This window comes from Pholcus phalangioides, unplaced genomic scaffold, assembly GCF_987345545.1.
Source record: "Pholcus phalangioides strain wild (caught in Gottingen) unplaced genomic scaffold, Ppha-v1.0 ptg000027l_1, whole genome shotgun sequence".
NCBI lineage: Eukaryota > Metazoa > Arthropoda > Arachnida > Araneae > Pholcidae > Pholcus > Pholcus phalangioides.
The window spans coordinates 11,865,849-11,885,279 of NW_028301617.1; the positions used below are offsets into that span (position 1 = coordinate 11,865,849).

The 19,431-nt window shown below is 40.6% G+C and overlaps 1 protein-coding gene across 1 annotated transcript; it reads left to right on the forward strand.

Annotated features, from left to right (window-relative positions):
- The first annotated feature begins 342 nt into the window (after positions 1 to 342).
- On the forward strand, positions 343 to 11,688 carry LOC149068441 (uncharacterized). The gene is made up of 2 exons (XM_089251771.1): positions 343 to 569; positions 10,085 to 11,688. Exon 2 carries the CDS (start codon positions 10,101 to 10,103, stop codon positions 10,956 to 10,958), a length of 858 nt encoding a protein of 285 aa, XP_089107897.1. The 5' UTR covers positions 343 to 569; positions 10,085 to 10,100; the 3' UTR covers positions 10,959 to 11,688.
- The last annotated feature ends 7,743 nt before the right edge of the window (positions 11,689 to 19,431 follow it).

Below are 19,431 nucleotides of genomic sequence, written 5' to 3' on the forward strand. Positions count from 1 at the left end.
CATATAATATAATGTATAGCCGTCCTGATCTGATGCGCCACCCGAGGAAAACACAAACGCGCAGCGTAATTATGTAACACGTTTCTGCCGGCGCAAAATGGTCTAATTCGGTTCACGCGGCGCAAAAAACCTATTCCTAGGAAAACTCGGCTTCAAGTTTTACATCATCGCAGTGACGTCACCACAAAAAAAAAAGAGGAAAAAATATCCATAGCGCGTCCCCCCTCGGAAATTGAAAAATAGACTCGCCCGAAAAAAAAAGAAGTGGAAGGAAGATGCCGGGGTGACGTCATCTAGTCACGTGGACGTAGTGAAGCTTTTGAGGAGAGGTGGGGGGGAAGAAGGGACTATACTGCACACACACGGAGAGAAGCTTCTTTTGTATACGGACGCCAGCGACAACAAAGGCCATTATTGGCGTCCTTGTGAATAGCACACGTGCTTGGTCAGCTCTATTCTTTCATCAACGATCCTGACGTCGCGATTAAGTGGTACGTGGATCCATGAACCAATTGATTTTTTGAGGACCGATTTATTCAAGAGAAAGAGGTTTCAATCGTTAAGTAGAGGTAAGTTTTTTTAAAATGTATATGAAAACATGGATTCTCTCGGTGAACGGGTGGGGAGGCCCCCCGAAGCCGGTTTTCTTAAAGCAAGCAAGCCCTCATCGGCGGGGATCCAATGGGTGGAGGGTGGCACCAGTGCCGTCTTAATGCATGGGCCCGCCCTCCCACGGCCCTCAAGATAAGAGGGGGGGGGGGGCTCACAAAACTGAGATCTGATCGAAATTTTCGAGAATTTGCCTTGTAGGGCCTCAGAAATCATTGACCCGGTGGCCCATGATGCTCTTGAGACGGCCCTGGGTGGCACAGGACCGTAACTAGGCTGGGGCAACCGCGGCCCCGTGCCGAATGGGGCTCCCTCACGAAAAATGTACACTACTTTTGCATAATTTTTTCCTTTTATAGGGGGCCCCGGTGTGAGGAAAAAAAAATTTTCAAATCCTTTTTTTTTTTTTTTCTTTCAAAGCGGGCAAATTCGCCCACCTTTCAGGTGTGGGGCGATTGAGCGTGCCAGGAGGGAAGGTGGTAAAATATCTACGTATACAACAGGATCCTATGGCTAGAGGAGTGCCGTATCAACATGTGGGCCGACCCGGGCACCTCGAAAGTTAGGTCAGGTTGAAATTTTTTTCAATTCACAAGGAAGGGCCTCAGAAAAACCACTTGGCCCGGGGGCCCATGATGCTCTTAAGACGGGGCCTGGGCTAGAGTTCACTACCTCCTGCCCGCGGGCCAGATGCGACCCGCGAAGGGTATTCCGGTATAGAAAAGTATCTATAAATACACGATAAAAGCCTTGGCTGACCTGTTTTCCCCTATACTGGAAATCGGGTTCCATAAGTGCCAATTATAGCAGCAAGAAAAAAAAGTGTAATTTGCAAGTAAAGTTGCAATTTTCCAATCAGTGCACCTCCCAGCAGGGCCGTAACTATGTATTTTGACGCCCCCATCACTTTAAAATTCGATAATTTTATTAACGGTGTTTTTTTTACCCACCACAAACTGCCACCACTGAGTTGCCGCCCCCCCCCCGCTGCCTCTGAGGGGCGCGCCGCGGCAACTTTGGGGTCATTCAAGTATTGCGTCAGCATCGGGGGGGGGGGTTCGGATTTGCTGACTTTTGATGACAAGGGGGGGGGGTGTTTGAAAGTTGCTTACGTCATCAACCATCCTTTTTGAAGATATGAAATATTCTAAACTGCTGACGAAATTTCGCTGACAAGGGGGGAGGGGGGGGGGGTCAGTGTTTTGCTGACGGGGAGGGGTCAAAAATGTCTAAAAACCTGCTTACGTAATACTTGAATGGCCCCCTTTGAGAAAATAAAATAAATCAGTAGATTTGATTGAGAATAAATAAAATGAAAAAAAAATCCGCTATAGAGGAATTATATGCAGTACTTAAAAGAGCCGCTGTGGTGGTAGAGTGGTCATAATGACGGAATCGCATCGCGAGGATCCGGGTTCGAACCCCCCCCCCCCCCCCCCCCCCCCCGTCGCCGCAGTGGTGGTCGGCTGACTGTGCAGGTCTTCGTTCAAATCCCGGTTAGGGCATGGATGTCTACTAACCCTAAGAAATCCCTTTCTAGGAACATATATATTTTTTTTAGCATCAGTAGAGACAGCTCAACAACTTTGTAATTTGGATTTTGGGCAAGCGGGTTATTAATAAAGTTATTTTTATTTTATTTCAATAACTATACAACCCCTTGAAACATGAATGACGTATCTGAGTACACACATTTGGGAACTTTTTCCGATTAGAAATATACCTCTAGGATGAACGGTTCGCCAGTTAAATCCCATAACCCCGTTTGCTATTCACCCTGTATATAGAATAACATGTACTGGCTGGCTGACATACATCATCGCTGAGCCGAAACCGCTGAAGCTGTAAATATGAAATTTAGCTACTAAGAATTCTTCAGAATTCGATCCCTAAGGGTCGAATAAGGGGGGATTCAAACGCTATATAGGGAAAATCAGCTGAAACTATAAACATGAAATTTCAGCATTAGTTTCATTTTACAACGCAAAGATTCAGTAAGAAGGGTTTTTATAAAATTCGACCGCTAGGGGGAAGGGGGGAATCATAAGGTGTTTCAAAGGTTATACGGAGAAGCCATGCCGAGCCGAAACCGCTGAAGCTACGAATATGAAATTTGTTTAGTTTGTTTTCCTGCATATGATTTCATGATGTAACGACCGCCTAAGAGGAGGTTTTTTTAAATTCGACCCCCTGAAGTGGTCATGAGGGGACAATCGTCGCCGAGCCGAAACTGCTGACGCTTCAAATATGAAATTTGGTCAGTAGTTTTATTGTGTATTAAAAGGAGGTATTAAGGTGCCCATTAACGAGGTATTTCGGGAAAAAAGAAGCTTCTAAAGGAGTCATGGGGGGGGGGGAAGGAGGAGGGTGTTTCAAATGTTTGAAAATCACTGAAATCACAAACCGATGAAGCTATAAATATTAAGCTCGGTTAGTATTATATTTTATAATATAGACTCACTAAGATGGGATTCATGGAAATCCAACCCCTCAAGGGAGTCATGAGGGGTGCAAATGTTATATGGGGGAGGGTTGTGTCCCTCTGGCCACCTCACCATCCAGGGACGCCGGAAGTCAAAAATGAGTGGTGTTGCTCAAAGTATGAGTCAAGTCTCTGTACAGGCCACGATATTTACACATATTTTCCACTGACCATACGTCCTTTTTTGAAGTAGTATCCCGTTTTTTTGTTTCGAATCTATTTGATTTCAGCGATAACCCGTTCTTCAACCTATTTTTGCAGTAGTGGTAAGATTTTTACCACAGTAAAATGTAACAAACCTATGCAGGAGGGGGTATAGGGGGTACCATGTCTGTCCCAAGACCAGTGCCGTCTTAACGCATGGGCCCACCCAGGCGCCTCACAAAAATTAGACCCAGTTAAAATTTTCGAGAATTTGCCGGGTGGGATCTCAGAAAAATTACTTGGCCGGGAGCCCATGACGCTCTAAAGACGGCCCTGCCCAAGACAATCAAAAATTAAAACTATTTTTTTTCAATAAATTAAAATATGGAAAGAAAATACCTTTTATATATGTTATATTTTTCAATATCTGTTAATTTAAAATGTCTCTGGGACAGATGCCTTGTGCCCAGAGCCGTCTTAAGAGCATCGTGGGCCCCCGGATCAAGTGATTTTTCTGAGGCCCTACCAAACAAATTTTCGAAAATTTCAACCATATCTCATTTTTGTGAGGCACTTTTTCTCCTGAGGCCGCACCCGGGTGGGCCCATGCCTTAACCTGTGCCCCTTCATAATATTCACATAAAACTGTGAAATTCTGATAAAGAGGTGGAAAATGGGTTTTAATCATCAATCAATGATGGTTTTGATCATCAGTTCTTTAAAACCATGCTAACAGGGCCGTCTTAAGAGCATCATGGGCCCCCGGGCCAAGTGGTTTCTCTGAGGACCTACCAGGTAAATTTACAGAAAATTTCAACCAAATCTAATTTTTGTGAGGACCCTCTTCTCTCAAGTCCCCCGGGCCGGGCCATGCGTTAAGACGGCACTGCATGCTAATGCGTATTCTGAAATCGAATAATTCTATCGTATGTATTTCAGTTTTTTTGGATTGGATTTTTGATGATTTAGTTGGATTCGCGTTTCAAGTTCTCCGATGATTTAAATTGACAACCATCACCACACAGTAATGTTGCTGGTCATTTGAGTATAGTGTTTCAGAATATTGGGGGAGCTTACATTTGAAAACAGAAAATACATAATGCAGGGGTTCTCGAACTGTGTGCCACGGCACTCTGCAAAGGTTTTTCGAAGAGACTCTTTGTTAAACTGCTCTGTGGGGAGCCGCGGGCAAGCGTTGATTAGAGAAAAAGGTGCTGCGGGTGGGAAAAGTTTGAGAATCCCTGACATATATAAGTGTATAAGATGTCCCACACATCCTCCACCGCTGCCTGCGCTAGGATCTTTGATAGGCTCCCAGGCCAAGTGATTTTTCTGAGGCCCTATTAGGAAATTATCTAAAGTTTCAACCAGATCTAATTTTTGTGAGTTTCCTCTTCTCTTGGACCCCCGAGCTGTGCCTGGGTGGGTCCATTCCTTTTGACGGCACAGCCGCCCTTACCTAAGGGGCCCGGTGCGTCTCAACAGTTCAACAGTTTCAGACACGAAAAATATTTACCCGATTTTATATATTTGGTGGGGGGGGGGGAAGGAATCGGCATCCATTATTTCAAAATATATAAGACTACTGTGAAATATCCATACAGAAAATGTTAATTTAAGAATTGTTGAAACTTCAGAATTAATGCAAGAAGTAATTTCAGAATTCATGAAAGAATCCAATAGTTTCCCGTGAGTACGGGGGCCCCATAAAGCACGGTACCCAGTGCGACCGCTCCTGTCGCACACTCCTAAGAGCGGATCTCACTTTCACGGCGGAAATCACTTTTGCTCATTTCTCTTTGACAGTCTCAACCGTTTTCTCCACTAAGGGCAAAGCAAGAATTGGGGAACGGGTGGTGAGACTAATGTTGAGAGGCAGTGAATATCTGTTTAAATTTTGCTGGCTGGGCTATGCCCTAATATCCCTTAGGCTGGGATTTCTGGCGGGTCCAAGTAGTAGGTGGATTTAAGGACGGACGCACAAGGCACACACCCTGGGCCGCATAAAACCAAAACATTACACTTTTTTTCTAATTTAAGGGGTCAGGATTTACTTTTGCCGCATCTGCCCCCTCCCCCAAGCAAAACTTTTCACGGGCTCTTCTGTACTTAATTTACAGCTTGAAAAACCCCAAAAAATTATGGTAATTGTTCCAGGTCCGTTCCCATGTCAGCCCTTCCCTTGTGGGGTCAAATGCCGAACTTGAAAATTGGTTAATGATGTCTGTGGCGTTGTATTAAAGAATGAATGAATTTTAGGGTTTCTTGCCATTGCTGGAGAAAACTGCAGTAAAACAAAAATAGCCAGAAAAAAATGGGTGTTTCCCGAACATCAAAAATTTATATGTATATAACCAGTGTTTCTCAACCTTTATTAAAACATGGACCAGTATAATGTCTGAAACAGTTTGACAGACAACTTGTGTCCCGTATTACGGGACATTCCTGTAATTTTTGTTCCAATTTTTTTTTTATACATTTGTCCCGTTTTTTCTCTACGATAATTATTTGAATTCGTAATATTTACCAAAGTCATGAATACATAGTGTATTCGTAATCTACTCTGTAATATAAAATCACGAACTCGAAAAAGGCCCGTTTCTAAGCAACGAAAATTAGTGACGATTTTTTGTAACGGAAGTAGGTGACATTTTTTGTAACGAAAATCTGTTACGATTTTGGGTGAAGTTTTCATTTAACTCTTTAATGTATAGGGATCCGTTTGACCCAGGTTATGTGCATGTACCGAGAGGCTCCCACATCCTACAGCAGGGCTCCTAGGCTGGAATAGATGGCGAGCCCCCTAATTGGTTGGGGGCCCCTGGATTTTATTCGTTGGTAAAATGAATACAAATGAAAATTTTCCATGGCACTCGCAGCGGGGGATGACCGACAAGCTTTCAAGTCGGGGGTCCCATGTTTACAGGTTCCATTTTGGGGACCCCGAATGAATCTTTCTTTTCTGTTGTTCATCATTGTAAAATTTGCAACAACGGAAGCCCGAGATAAATCCAGAATCCAGTCTGGGTCCCCCCACTAAAAATCTGAGTATTGGGTCCCCGCTACTGGATGTGGGGCCCTGGATTTCATTCGCTGAAAAATTGATAAGAATTTAAAATTTTCGTGGCCCCTCACCGGAATGATGTCCGACAAGCCTCCAGGTCGGGGCCCGATGGAAAAGTTGACAGGTTTCATTTCGGGTGTCCCTGGATGAATCTCATTGATTTTTGTTTAACGCTGTAAAATTTGCAACACATCGGTAGCCCGAGATAAATCCAGTCTGGGCCCCACTAAAATTCAGCGAATCGGACCCCCATGGACAAGTTTTCTGGGGGTACTTGAATTATATTTGTTTTTTTTGTTGTTTTATTATTGTAAAATTCGCTTCTCTCAGTAAGCTGGTGCTTTCACGTGTCCCTTTCCATAGTACGCTGATGAAGTGGGACGAAATAAACAAGGTATGTTGTGAAGAGAAAAGGTGTGGGGGTTGGCCTCCAAAGGCGGCAGGGGTGCAGAGACCCCCCCCCCCTTTTAGTATGTATAAATATAATTATGGCAAAAAATTACTTTCATCTCGCATCAGGTTTAACATTTCGTCCGAAATTCTTTTTGGAATTTTAATTACGATATATGTTTGTACCTGCTTCTGACAATGTTTTTGATCAAATTTGGCGATTCCCCTTATTTTACGGATTAAGATCCCAGTTTCCCGTATTTTTCTCAATGAAATATGGTCATCAGATCATTTTAATTTTTTTTTTTTTTCTCGAGGAATGCATTTTAGTTCCCTGCGAAGCAGCCCTTTATTTCAACACAAATGCAGTAAACGAAGATGTATTTAGGAGGGTGTGGTATATAAGTATTTGTGATGGTGATGCTGATGGAGGGAAAAAAATTTATTGTAGAAATTGTTGTCAGATTTTTGAGAAGTTGCAGATGTTCGTAGAAGTCCACGTCAAACGGTGAGGGAGCATTTTTGAATAATTTTCACAGATAAAAGTCGAATTTTTTATGGTTGAAGGACCAGCATCAAAATGCATTGTTAAATTTTTTCTCCAATTTTTTTTTTTTTTTTTAAATACACTGAAAGCCAAAAAAACTGTTCACCTGCCTAATATCGTGTAGGGCCCCCGCGAGCTCGCAGAAGTGCCGCAACACGATGTGGCATGGACCTCGACTAATGTCTGAAGTGGTGCTGGAGGTAATTGATACCATGAATCCTGCAGGGCTGTCCTTAAATCCGTAAGAGTAAGAGGGGGTGGAGATCTCTTCTGAACAGCACGTTGCAAGGCATCTTTTAGGGCACTTTTAGTTTGACCTGTAAATAATCGGCATGAAATGCTGTGGATTAAAAAAAAAACTCAAACCAACGTGTCTGTGCTGGTTAGCAACATAACTAGCTCACCACTCTTCTCAAAAATCTGGCAACAGTTCCTACAATTTTTTTTTTTTCAACATCACTATCACGTTCTTGTCTGTGATTGGCTCCACCATTTTCTTTCCTCTTCCTTTCCTAACGTTGCCGTTCATTTCATTTTGATTCTTTTGTCTTGAACAATGAGAAACTCCCGCTATATGGAGAATTTGCTTTCTCGCTATCTTTGTATTTTTCTTAGGGGCCGTTCGAGTATTACGTCGTCATCGATGGTGGGAGGGGGGGGGGGTAACCGCTATTACCGTTAAGAGGTTTTACTGAACATGATGAAATGATGTGACCGAAACTGGTTTGTGCGTAGGATAGATACTAAAAAAAATAAGCGAACGCTTGGTGTATTTATTTACCATTCCTCAAACATTTGATCACGAGAGGGAAAAAAAAATAATTTATTATCTTGTCAAAACCAGGCAAATCTGCAATAATTCCATTAATCGCGTCGATAGATAAATAGAATTACTTCTATTAGTTAAAGTTAAGAGGGGTTAATTACAAGTAACCCCCCTCTCAATGGTCACCTCTGTTTTACGGCCAAATAATAATTTCTCCTTGTATAATAAAAGTATGCATTTCAAACCCCTGATTAATGGTCACTTCTTTTACGGACAGATTTCTTTTTGTCCCACGGGTGTCCGCAAAAGAGTTTTACTGTACTCGAATGGTTGTTTTTACTCAACCATCTTGCCATTGACTAATCTAACAACTCTGGAATTCAGAGAAACCAGCATAGTGACGACGAGGGACCCACACTGGGTACTTCGCACCAACTTTCAACGGCAATTTATACTACTCGTTTAATTAAATCTTAACTTAAAACAATATATGACATGAATGTCGCTCTTCACTTGGATATACAAGACATACGGAAGACTGGATGTTGTGAAGATATTTATTATATACACAGAGATTTTCCTTCGCTAGAGCGTATATATATATATATCTCCTCTGTAGCTTAGTGGTCAGAGCACTCGTCCGGCAATCGAGGGACCTGGGTTCGACTCCCGGTAGAGGCAGAGATGAGTTTTTCCTTCCTTAAAAAAAATTAACATCTCAAATAATAAATATCTTCACAACATCCAGTCTTCCGTACGTCTTGTACATAAAATAATAATTAATAAACTTAAAACACAAACTAAACATATAGTGTGTTCAGTCTGTATCAGTGATTCCCAACGTGGACGTTAACGCCCCCCTTGGGAGCGATGGAATGTTCCGGGGAGGCGGTAGAAGCTACTGGTATAACATAGGATCCTATGGGTTAGATTCCGTTGGGGGGCGATGAGACAAAAACAAGGTTGGGGGAACTATGTTCTATATCAGCGGTTCTTAACCGGGGCCTCCGCGGCGACTCAAGGAAAATTAAAATAGATAAATTTGATAGGTAAATGAAGAAAGAGGCCTACAGGGTCCTGCCATAAAAAATTATATACAAAAGGGCTCCTCGAGTCAAACAGGGCTCTCATGTAAAAATTATGGACTGAAAAGGGTATCGCGAGTCAAAAAAGGTTGAGAAACCGTTGGTCTATATCATCATGTGATAAATAATCCCCGTGCATATATACCAAAGCCGTACACTAAAGCAGTGTCAGACACGGTGGTGGCCAGACTCCCTATGCATATTCTCGAAGAGCAATCCACAGAGTAAGAATAATAACTTTTAAGAATTATATCTTTAGTCTATGGAGCAATCCAATCAGAGTAGTAGTCGGGATCCACCTTCGAGTAGGGGACACAAAAGGCTTAGGGCAGGGGTTCTCACACGTTTTCCATCTGCTGCGCCCTCTACCCCAATCAATGCTTATCTTCGGTTCCCTAGAGCAGTTTAACAGAGAATCTCTTCGGGGAAAACCTTTGTCGGGCCGTCGCCAAGCGGTGTCCCTGGCTTGAAAGGGGGGGGGGGAGGGAGGATCGCAATAAATTTCTCAAACAGATATTTTGAATTCTTAGCCTTTAGTTATTAAATAAAAACGAGATTAACAGGAATTAATTTACATATTAATTCCCGTAATAATATTGCACATTACATTTGTATAGTAATTACTGTAATCATGCAATACTTTAGGGGGGGGGATCATGCCCCCTCCTGCGTAGGTCTGATCCCAATATGTATAAAGAGGCATAGCTGACGAAATTTCTCTGAGAAGAGGCTGGGGGAAGAATCAGATTTTATGCTTTTTGCTAATGGGGGGGGGGGGGTCAGAAATAGCCCAAAATCTGCTGACGTACTGCTTGAATGGCGGCGCGTGCCCCATTAGGAAAACTTTAAGAGATCCCATTATAGTTTAATTTACTGTCCTGAATGGGAATGAATGCAGATCGTTGACATTTTATCACAGCTGTACATCGACTCATGATTGGTTCTTATGAAGTTGCCTTCCTTTATCTACAGTAACATCGATTTTTTCTTTCTTCAGGTGCAGACTCGTTAAAATGGAACATTCCGCGAAAGAGCAGCGCGAGTGTGATGTCTCCAATGAAAAATTGCCACCGGACTCCGAATTACTCATTAATCAGATGCAACCTCTCTGCAACGAAAATTGCCAAGGATGTGCCGTTTGCAGTAAAACGCGTTCCGATCACCTCGACCATTCTCGGGTCCGCACTGGTGAGAAGTCGTATGAGTGCGATTTATGCGACAGGAAGTTCTCACACATGGCCAGTTTGAACTACCACAAGAAACTGCACAGTGGAGAAAAGCCACATCTGTGTGAATTCTGTGGGAAAACGTTTCCGATCATGTCCAGTCTGAACAGCCACAAAAGAGTGCACACCGGAGAGAAGCCTCACCAATGTGACTTCTGCTGCAAAATGTTTCCGGACGTCTCCAGTCTAAATATACACAGAAGGGTCCACACCGGAGAGAAGCCATACGAGTGTTCCTTTTGCGGTAAAAAGTTCTCGCGGGTTTCGAATCTAGACACCCATGAGAGAGTCCACACTGCGGCCAAGCCATATGAGTGCGGCGTCTGCGCTAAAAAGTTCTCGGACATCTCCTGTTTCATCAGGCACAGCAGAATCCACACGGGAGAGAAGCCATACGCGTGCGAGTATTGCTGCCAGAGGTTCTCGCAGATATCTAGTCTGAACAGGCACAAGAGAATCCACACCGGGGAGAAGCCATACGCGTGTGTGTCGTGCGGCAAAACGTTCTCGGACATGTCCACCTTGAGCAGGCACAAGAGGATCCACACAGGAGAACAGCCATACAAGTGCGATGTTTGCAGCAAAAAGTTCTCGTCTAGTTCCAATTTGAAAGCTCATGTCAAGATCCATAATCGATCATCATGACAAGGTGAATTCTGTAAAACCTCTTCTGGTTATTTGCCATAACAATTCCTGCCTACTCGTAAAGAAGCTGCCAAACAGTCGAGTGGTTACGACATTATCTGTTGTGGAAGTGGAATCGTCTTCATACAGCACCTCCTAGAGATAGGCCTCTGCACTGTTTGCCATAAACGTCATTCAGACTACCTAGCAAGTTTGACACATTTTGAAACACAGCATCCTATTTCGTTTCTTATTTTGGCGTAGAATCTTCTTGATTGGCTCACAAATACGGCATAGTGATTGGATGCGGGGCATAGAAATCGCCAATTTTGAGCCCGGTCATTTTCTTCCCGCACAACGATATTGGCACGCCCCTGAATATTCTGAGGGAAAATGGACTACTTAGGCCTCCTCAGTCTGCTTGTGACGTATCTCTAGTAGGTGCTGCTTCATATCGTTGCCGTTAGATCTTCCATGGGTTTGCGATCCCAGATGAAAAACTGAATTCACAAAGGTGGAAACTATAAGAAATCATAGAAACAATAAGAAGGGTGGCAACTGCAGAAAGAAACTGGCAATCAACTATGAAATGTTCCTGGTATTTCGCGATGTTTAGAATGTATTTTTTTTACAATTTATAATATACAGTAGGCCTACTTAAATATATTTTTTTACTGTTAACTTAATTAATTGGATTTGATTTCATCAGTTTTTTTTCACTGAATAAAACCCCATTTATGTATATTTTCTCAAAATACCATGTTTCCTCTGTATCAGTTTCTTTTTCTAGGAGAGAACTCACATAGTTAGCACGAGCGGCTTAGGTTTTCTGAACATTGTTCAGCGTCAGTTTCTTAATCAGTGGGGAAAAACCATATTGTTTGCTTGGACGGGAGAGCAGAGGTGGAAATTTCCCCCGTTCAAGTAGTCTGTATTCTCTTTCGCTGCTGTATTTTGGTTAATTCCCTCTCGGGAATATTTGAGAATGAGGCGTTTTTCTATTTAGGCTTGAAACTTAACAGAAATTCCAGTTTTTAAATTCATCAGTTGAAATTTATTATTTAAAAGAAATTCTTGACACCTATTTTTTCCAGCGTTTTCTTTGTAAAGGATATGACCGGGGACTCTCTTGACGTTTTGTGTTACACGGACAATTTGTATCAGTAAGGCCCCTTTCACACGGAGCGGACGCGGAAGCGGGTCCGCATACCCTTTCACACGAGCACTGAAGATGCGGGTGTTTCGCCCGCATCTTTAGGTTGAAATTCGTGCATAAAAACTATTTTTTCGCAATTTTTGTAATTATTTTTCTCCTTCACCCCTGATTCAGTGGCCATAGGCAGCCTAGAGGCATTCTTTGGTGGTTTAGTCTAGAGCCACATAGAATATGGGAATAAAGATGTCTTAATTCCGATCCTCACAAGTAGTCGATGGGAGAAAATGTCTTCAAATATTTTCAAAACATTTTGAAAAAAAAAATCCGTCTTTCCGGAAAAATATGAAAGAAAAATTCCAAAAACATCCAAAACTAATATGTTCCTAAAAAAAAAATTCAGGAGATATCAAAGAATTTGCAAGTACAAAAAAAGGGGAGGGGTGGGAACGTTCAAAATGTCTGTGCTTAGAAATATTCACATCACAATTCTGTCTTAGGCCGGGATTACAGTATAAAAGTTTTATAAAAGTTAGTTTATAAAACTTGAAAAATGCAACCGATAGGCCGATCAGTTAAGTTCGCTCGAATGTAACAGATATGTTTATTGGTTACATTTTTCAAGTTTTATAGTGTAATACCAGCCTTAGGCCGGGATTACACTATAAAAGTTTTGTAAAAGCTCTTTGATAAAACGTGAAAAATTCAACCAATATTATCTTATTAGTTGAATTTTTTGAATACAAAATGTGTGTGTGTGTGTGTGTGCACCGGTTGCATTTTCTTGAATGCAACCGATGCGCCTATTGGTTGAATTTTTCAACTTTCATAAAAGTTCTTTTATAAAACTTTATAGTATAATCCCGGCCGGATTACACTATAAAAATTTTATAACAATTATTTAAAAAAAAGCAACTAATAAATTTATCGGTTGCATTAGAGCAAATGCAACCGATAAATTTATTAGTTGCTTTTTTCAAGTTTTATAAAATAACTTTCATAAACCTTTTATAGTGAAATCCCATCCTTAGATGAGTCATTTCTGAAATATAAAATTTCATTTTTTAAGTTTATAGACTGAATATCGAGTAAAATATACTTGTAGGTATGGGGGAACCACCAAAAATATTCAAGTGCTAGGGTCTTCAAACGACTTAATCTGGCCCTGAGTGAACACCGTACGTGGATAACGTTGTTTAATAAAAGTATTTTTTTTTTAAGTTTGAAAAAATTAAAAGATTGAAAATTTAAAAAAATAATAAATATTTAAAAAAAATAACAAATATTTAAAAAAATAATAAATATTTAAAAAAAATAACAAATATTTAAAAAAATAACAAATATTTAAAATAATATTTCAAATATTTATAATTTTTTAAATAATTTTAAAAAGAAAAAAATTAATATTTTTAAATTAAATTTAAAAGTTATTAAAGTATGTAGTCAATTAAATATTCGTAATGAACAGAACGGCTTATAATTTTGGTCCCGTCAGTGGCCCTTGTTGGCAGGTTTTATTGTATAAAATTGTGAAATATGGACAAAAGGCAGTTAAAGTTGCTATATCTCCATCTCAGAAGGAAACGAAGGGATACACGTATGTGGGTACATCGTATTTGATGAACAGGGACCCTCACATGGTGTTTTTAAGGGTATTTATGGCAAATAATTAAAAAAATTCCGTGCAAAATCACCTTCAAAAAATAGCCAAAGATGCGGACGAATTCGCTCCGCATCCGCATCGTCTGAATAGCCCCGAATAAACCTATTGTCAAAACTTCTATGTGCGGATGCGGAGCCCGCACTTAGGTTTTGACACATGCGGACGACGTCCGGACCCGCATGAACATTTCCTAGGTGCGGAGATTTTTCGGCTCGTCTGAAAGGCGCAGTATATTCCAATTGTTAAAACTTCTTCCGGACCCGCATCCGCTCCGTGTGAAAGGGCCCTAAGATGGAAGTCCACGGACACCCCCGTGCCAATGAAGTGAAGAAAAATGAAAGCCACGGACCTCTTTACAGAATATTCTGCACACAGCAATGTAAAAACAACGAGTTAATTGTTTTTTTCCTTCAAGCTCACGGATCCCTTGAAGTCTATCCGAGAACCCGTGGTTAAGAACTGTTTTGTACTTGACATGGTTTTTTTTTTCTTGCCCTTTTACGCAAATGAGTGTTTACTTTTTGAACAACAGAAATTACGAGGGGAGAAAAACAGAACTAGGGTTCGGGGGACAAACCCAAATTTGATGAAAAGCAAGAAATGGTTTTAACATTAAAACTACCCCTTTGTTATGGAATTTCTTTGGGGCCCCCCACACACAGCCCCGACTGAAATTCTAGAGACGATCCCGATGGATTTGAATCCCGAATTAGTTTATATTTCGCGAGTTGTTTTGTTTTTTTTTTTGGTGCCAAAATCACTTTTTTTTATTCTGAAATTCTTTAATTTGGAAGTCATTTCTCTCGTCAGTAGAGGCATTTTAGGGGGTTCTGCCTCTATGATGCACCTGAGTAACAAGAGATTTTCTTAAACTTGCGTGATAAGAGAATTGGCGGATCGTCCTCACTTTTTTTCCCCTTCAGCTTGAGTCATGAGAGGGGAGTCATTTCTAAATTACCGTTTTTTGGGATTTTTTTTCTCGCGCGATAGCTTGAGTCATAAGAGATCGGTTTCTAAGGGGTGTCGCGACCCCTGGAATCGAATTTTCGAAAATGACTTCAAAAATACTTCATTCACTTGCAAATAAAACACAAAAAATTTCGTGTCAATCGGTTAATTTGTTCTTTCATAATAACAAATAAATACTGAATTATAGAGCATAAACGTATACTATAGTCCGTTTCAGGTTAACTTTGCAGTGAAGGGGAAGCTACGAGGGAACCGCATCACTCGTTGCTATGGGAACGAAAGCCTCTTAACCAATGTATCGATGCGCGGCCTCGGTAAGGTATGGCCGATTCTCGCCAATCTCACTGAGAAAAATATTTTTTACGTGTAACGTAATTGCACAGTTAAATTAGTAATAATTATAGAATTAAAAGCAAACCACTGTCGATACTTTCAGAAATTAAAGTGAGGTTTTTGAAATCATTTGTTTTGTTTTTTGATTAGAAAGTGTTTTAAAATTTAGAAAAAATAAATATCTTCTATCAGCGTGTCACTTACTCTTCATTGATGTGCCGTAAGTAACATTAAAAATTTCAAAAAAGTCATATTTTTCTGCAATATTTCCCTTCCCTCAGCTGAAATTTATTTACAAAAAAAAATCTAAACAATATTATGAAAGCAACGTGTAATTTTAAAATACTGTATATTAACCATGGCTCTCAAAAACTTGGGGATTTTTAATTTTTTCTTCAATTTATATGGAAAAAATTAATGTTAAATAAATTAAGAAGAAGCAGGTTAACTCTGTTTTCACGTGCAAATGAGGGATAGCACCAAATAATAATAATGATACGGAAAAGTTTAGAATTTTTCTACTCACTTTTCTTGCCGAAATTTCCGTCGCTCGACTTCCCCCCTTCCCCGAACGGTATACGTCGATTCCACTTGTTTTCCCGACAGCTTTAGTCTTTTGTTACGGTAGATGTGCTGCTCATGGTTATTACGGATTATTCTTGGAGTTTTGTTTACAACGAATATTCAAAAACCAAAAATATAGTATTCAGGAATGGAAGAGCAGAGAACTTTAGCGTGGCTATCTCTGGTGAAAATAAAGACACAACTGTCACATAACAGATGAAAGCCCAAACCACTGTGGACCCCCCCCCCCCCAACTCATTTATTGTATTTGAAGAGACGCTATAGGCAAGGGGCATGAGGAGAAACAGGTGGGTGGAAGATGGCGTCCGTTCGTGCGAGTGGAAGTCGCGACTCTGTCAACACTCTCCGTGATCGGAAACTAAAACTATCCCATAAACATGGCAAAAAATAAATAATTAAAAAAAGGAGGATCTATAACCAAAACTTCTGCACCCACAGAGGGCCTCTCACAAGTCACAATAGTATCGGCACTCTCCTGGAAGAGAAACACTTCTTGTAATCTATGAGTGAATATCTGAACTCACTGAAGCCTATTTTTAGGAGAAAATAAAACTGATTGAATATTCGTTTTTATGTAAGCCTATAACTGCATGTAAAACTGAATGAAAAATTGTATCGTTATGGAAAATTCAACCAAATAACGAAAAAAAAAAATGTATATATACAGTATATAATTGTGTAACGAAAAAAAACACGACAGTGATTTTGGCCGGGAAAATTTCTAGGATATCGCGCCAGAGTGTCGTTGCCGTTGCTATGGATTTTTAATAATGGTAACCAATATTTTTTATAATTTAAAAATTTTAAACAAGTAAACATCGGTTCAAAACGACTTTTTTTCAGTATTTTTTCCAAAATCATAGAAAAAAATTGAAATATTATGTATAAAGGTTCATCTTAAACCTCCGATATATGAGAACTATATTTTGCGGCGAAGGAATACACTCTCTACCTTTCTCTTCACTGCAAAGTTAACCTGAAACAGACTATAGAAAAAACACTTTGAACGCGATTTTCTCTAGTGTACGTTTATACAGTCGAATCCCGTTATAACGAACGCCGAGAGACCGGAGGAATCACTTCGTTATAACGAAATTTCGTTATAAAGGGATTCCAGGTTACCTAGCATTGTTCCTGTAAACAGGAACAATGTCTACAGGAACTCATTGTCTATGTAAACTTATTTGGGAGATTGGAAAGGGGTTCGTTAAAACGAGATTTTCGCTATAACGGTATTCGTTAAAACGGGATTCGACTGTACTATAATTCAGCATTTCTTTCATTATGAAACAAATTAACCGATTGACACGAAATTTTTAGTATTTTATGTGAATTTAATTGAAGTATTTTCTGAAAATTCGACTTTTTTTCTCGGGGGTTGTGACACCCCTTTAACTATTGTTGACTGCGTTATCAAACTATATAGATTTCCCCCCCCCCGAATATTCTAAGGGGAAATAGACTACTTAGGCCTCCGCAGTGTGCTTTTGACGTCACTATCTCTAGGTGCTGCCCTTCACTTTACGAAAAAAGTAATTACTAAAGATATTTTACGAATGACCCCCTGTGAAAAAAAAAAAAAACCAAATTTATCAGACTTGACGTCATGGGCATAGGTAGAACCTTAGGGAGTGATGCGACGTCACAGTTTTCACATACCAAAGTTCAATTTAGGAAAGATCCCTCTCATGACTCAAGCTATCGCGCGAGAAAAAAGAAATTCCAAAACAGTGATTAAGGAATGACACTTTATGGATCACCAGCTGAGGAAAAGAAAAAAAAAAAAATAGCAAGTCTGATTCGACAATTCTTCATCACGCAAGTTTAGGAAAATCTCTTATGACGCAGGTGCATCATAGTGGCTGCACTGCTCCGGCTGTGAAGCAGGACCAACACCTACTATAGTCCGTTTCAGGCTAACTTTGCAGTGCAGAGAAAGGTAGAAAGAGTATTCCTTCGCCGCAAAATATAGTTCCCATATATCGGAGGCTTTTACGATGATCATTTATGCAGAATATTTCAATTTTTTTATAGGATTGAAAAAAAATATTGTTCTGAATCCGATCTTCATTCGTTTAAGAATTTTAAATTAGAAAAAAAAAAAATTTCTCAGTGAGATTAGCGAGAATCGGCTATACCTTACTGCGACTGCGCATCGATACATTGGTTGAAAGGCTTTCGTTGTCATAGCAACATGTGATGCGTTTCCCTTGTAGCTTCCCTTTGCAAGGTTAACCTGAGAAACGAACTATAGAGAATTTTCAAGGCCGCAACACGAGCTCGTGACGTCACTAAACTTATTTATTATTCCGCGAGTTAAATTGGTGCTATGAAACGGGGGCGTAGCCAGAAATTTCGTTCGGGGGGGCAGACCCCCCAAATCCCCCCCTCGCTATGAAATAGTCAAAACTCGTTAATGCGTCACTATTGGGAGAGCAAAAATATGATTTAGTAAGCGGAGTGACTCGTTAAACGGAGTAAGCCATAGCTGTGCTAATTCCTGCCCGAGGACAATTGGGATTTCCAAAAAGTGACCCGGGAAGCGGAGTGACGTGTTATCCGGGTGACGCACTAACGAGGTTTGACTATTTCTGCCTTAACGTTTTACTAGCTGAATTTAGATTATATATATATATGTATATTTTACTCACCCCCCGCGCCCCACCCCCTCATTTTTCAGTACAGACAAAAATGCAAAAAATTTATAACTGAAATGAAATTTTTCTCACAATCAAGTTTCATATCACACACCTACAGAGAAAAAAAAAAAAAAAATCAACAGAAATTGGGGGATTTTTAAAAATTAATATTTGCAAATATATTTCACGAATTGGGAACATTATCTGCTTTAAACACTGTCTTCATTCTCAAACAATTTAAGCAAATGTTTTTCATTACATACAAGCAAGATTTTTAATACGAAGGGTTTTTTTAACAAGTGGCTGTTGCGAAGATATATTTTGGAAAGAGAGAACCATGTACGGTCCCTTTCAGTGTCCACGAGCTCCAAGGAAAAAGAGATTCGGTGCCTCTGTAGTCTAGTGCGTTCACCCGGAAAGTGAAAGGACGTGGGTTCGATTCCAAGGGGGGGCCCGCTGAATTTTCTCTCTTTCCAAAATATATCTTCGCAACAGCCAGTTGTTCAAAAACCTTCGTATGGTAGCGGAGAGTGACGTCATCCTTGTATAAGAAATTTAATATTCAAAAGCTAATAAAATCATTCTTATAGAAATACAACGCCACTATAGGCAAATTGCCCAACGAGGTGGCTGACTTAAGAACATCATGGATCCCCGAGCCATTTTTTGGAGGCCCTACCTACTACTGCTACACCACACATGCATCCCGCGGAACCCCCAACGAATCGGTACATGCGGGAGTGTACGTGTAGTGAAACCTGACGTGAAGTTTTTTTGTTTCCCTGTAATGCTTGTTATGTGTAGTGCTGCCATCTGCCCCCAGTTTTTCTAACTATGAGTGAAGTGTTATGATTGAATGATTTATCGTTGTAGGACTGTTGCTCTCTGTGGCGAGACTTTTTTGCGCCTTGAAGTTGGGAACCACAGAAAACCAACTTCAGCCGACCACCACTGTGGGGTTCGAACCCGGATCCTCGCATCGCGAGTCCGTCACTATAACCACTCGACCACCACAGCGGCAAGCGATAGTTATGGACTCATAATCCAAGGGTCCCGGGTTCGATTAAAAAAATTAAAAAAAATGCCGCTGTGGTGGTCGAGTGGTTATAGTGACGGACTCGCGATGCGAGGATCCGGGTTCGAACCCCACAG

Coding starts and splice junctions, on each gene's coding strand:
- LOC149068441 (XM_089251771.1), top strand. CDS start 10,101: ATGGAACATTCCGCGAAAGAGCAGCGCGAGTGTGATGTCTCCAATGAA.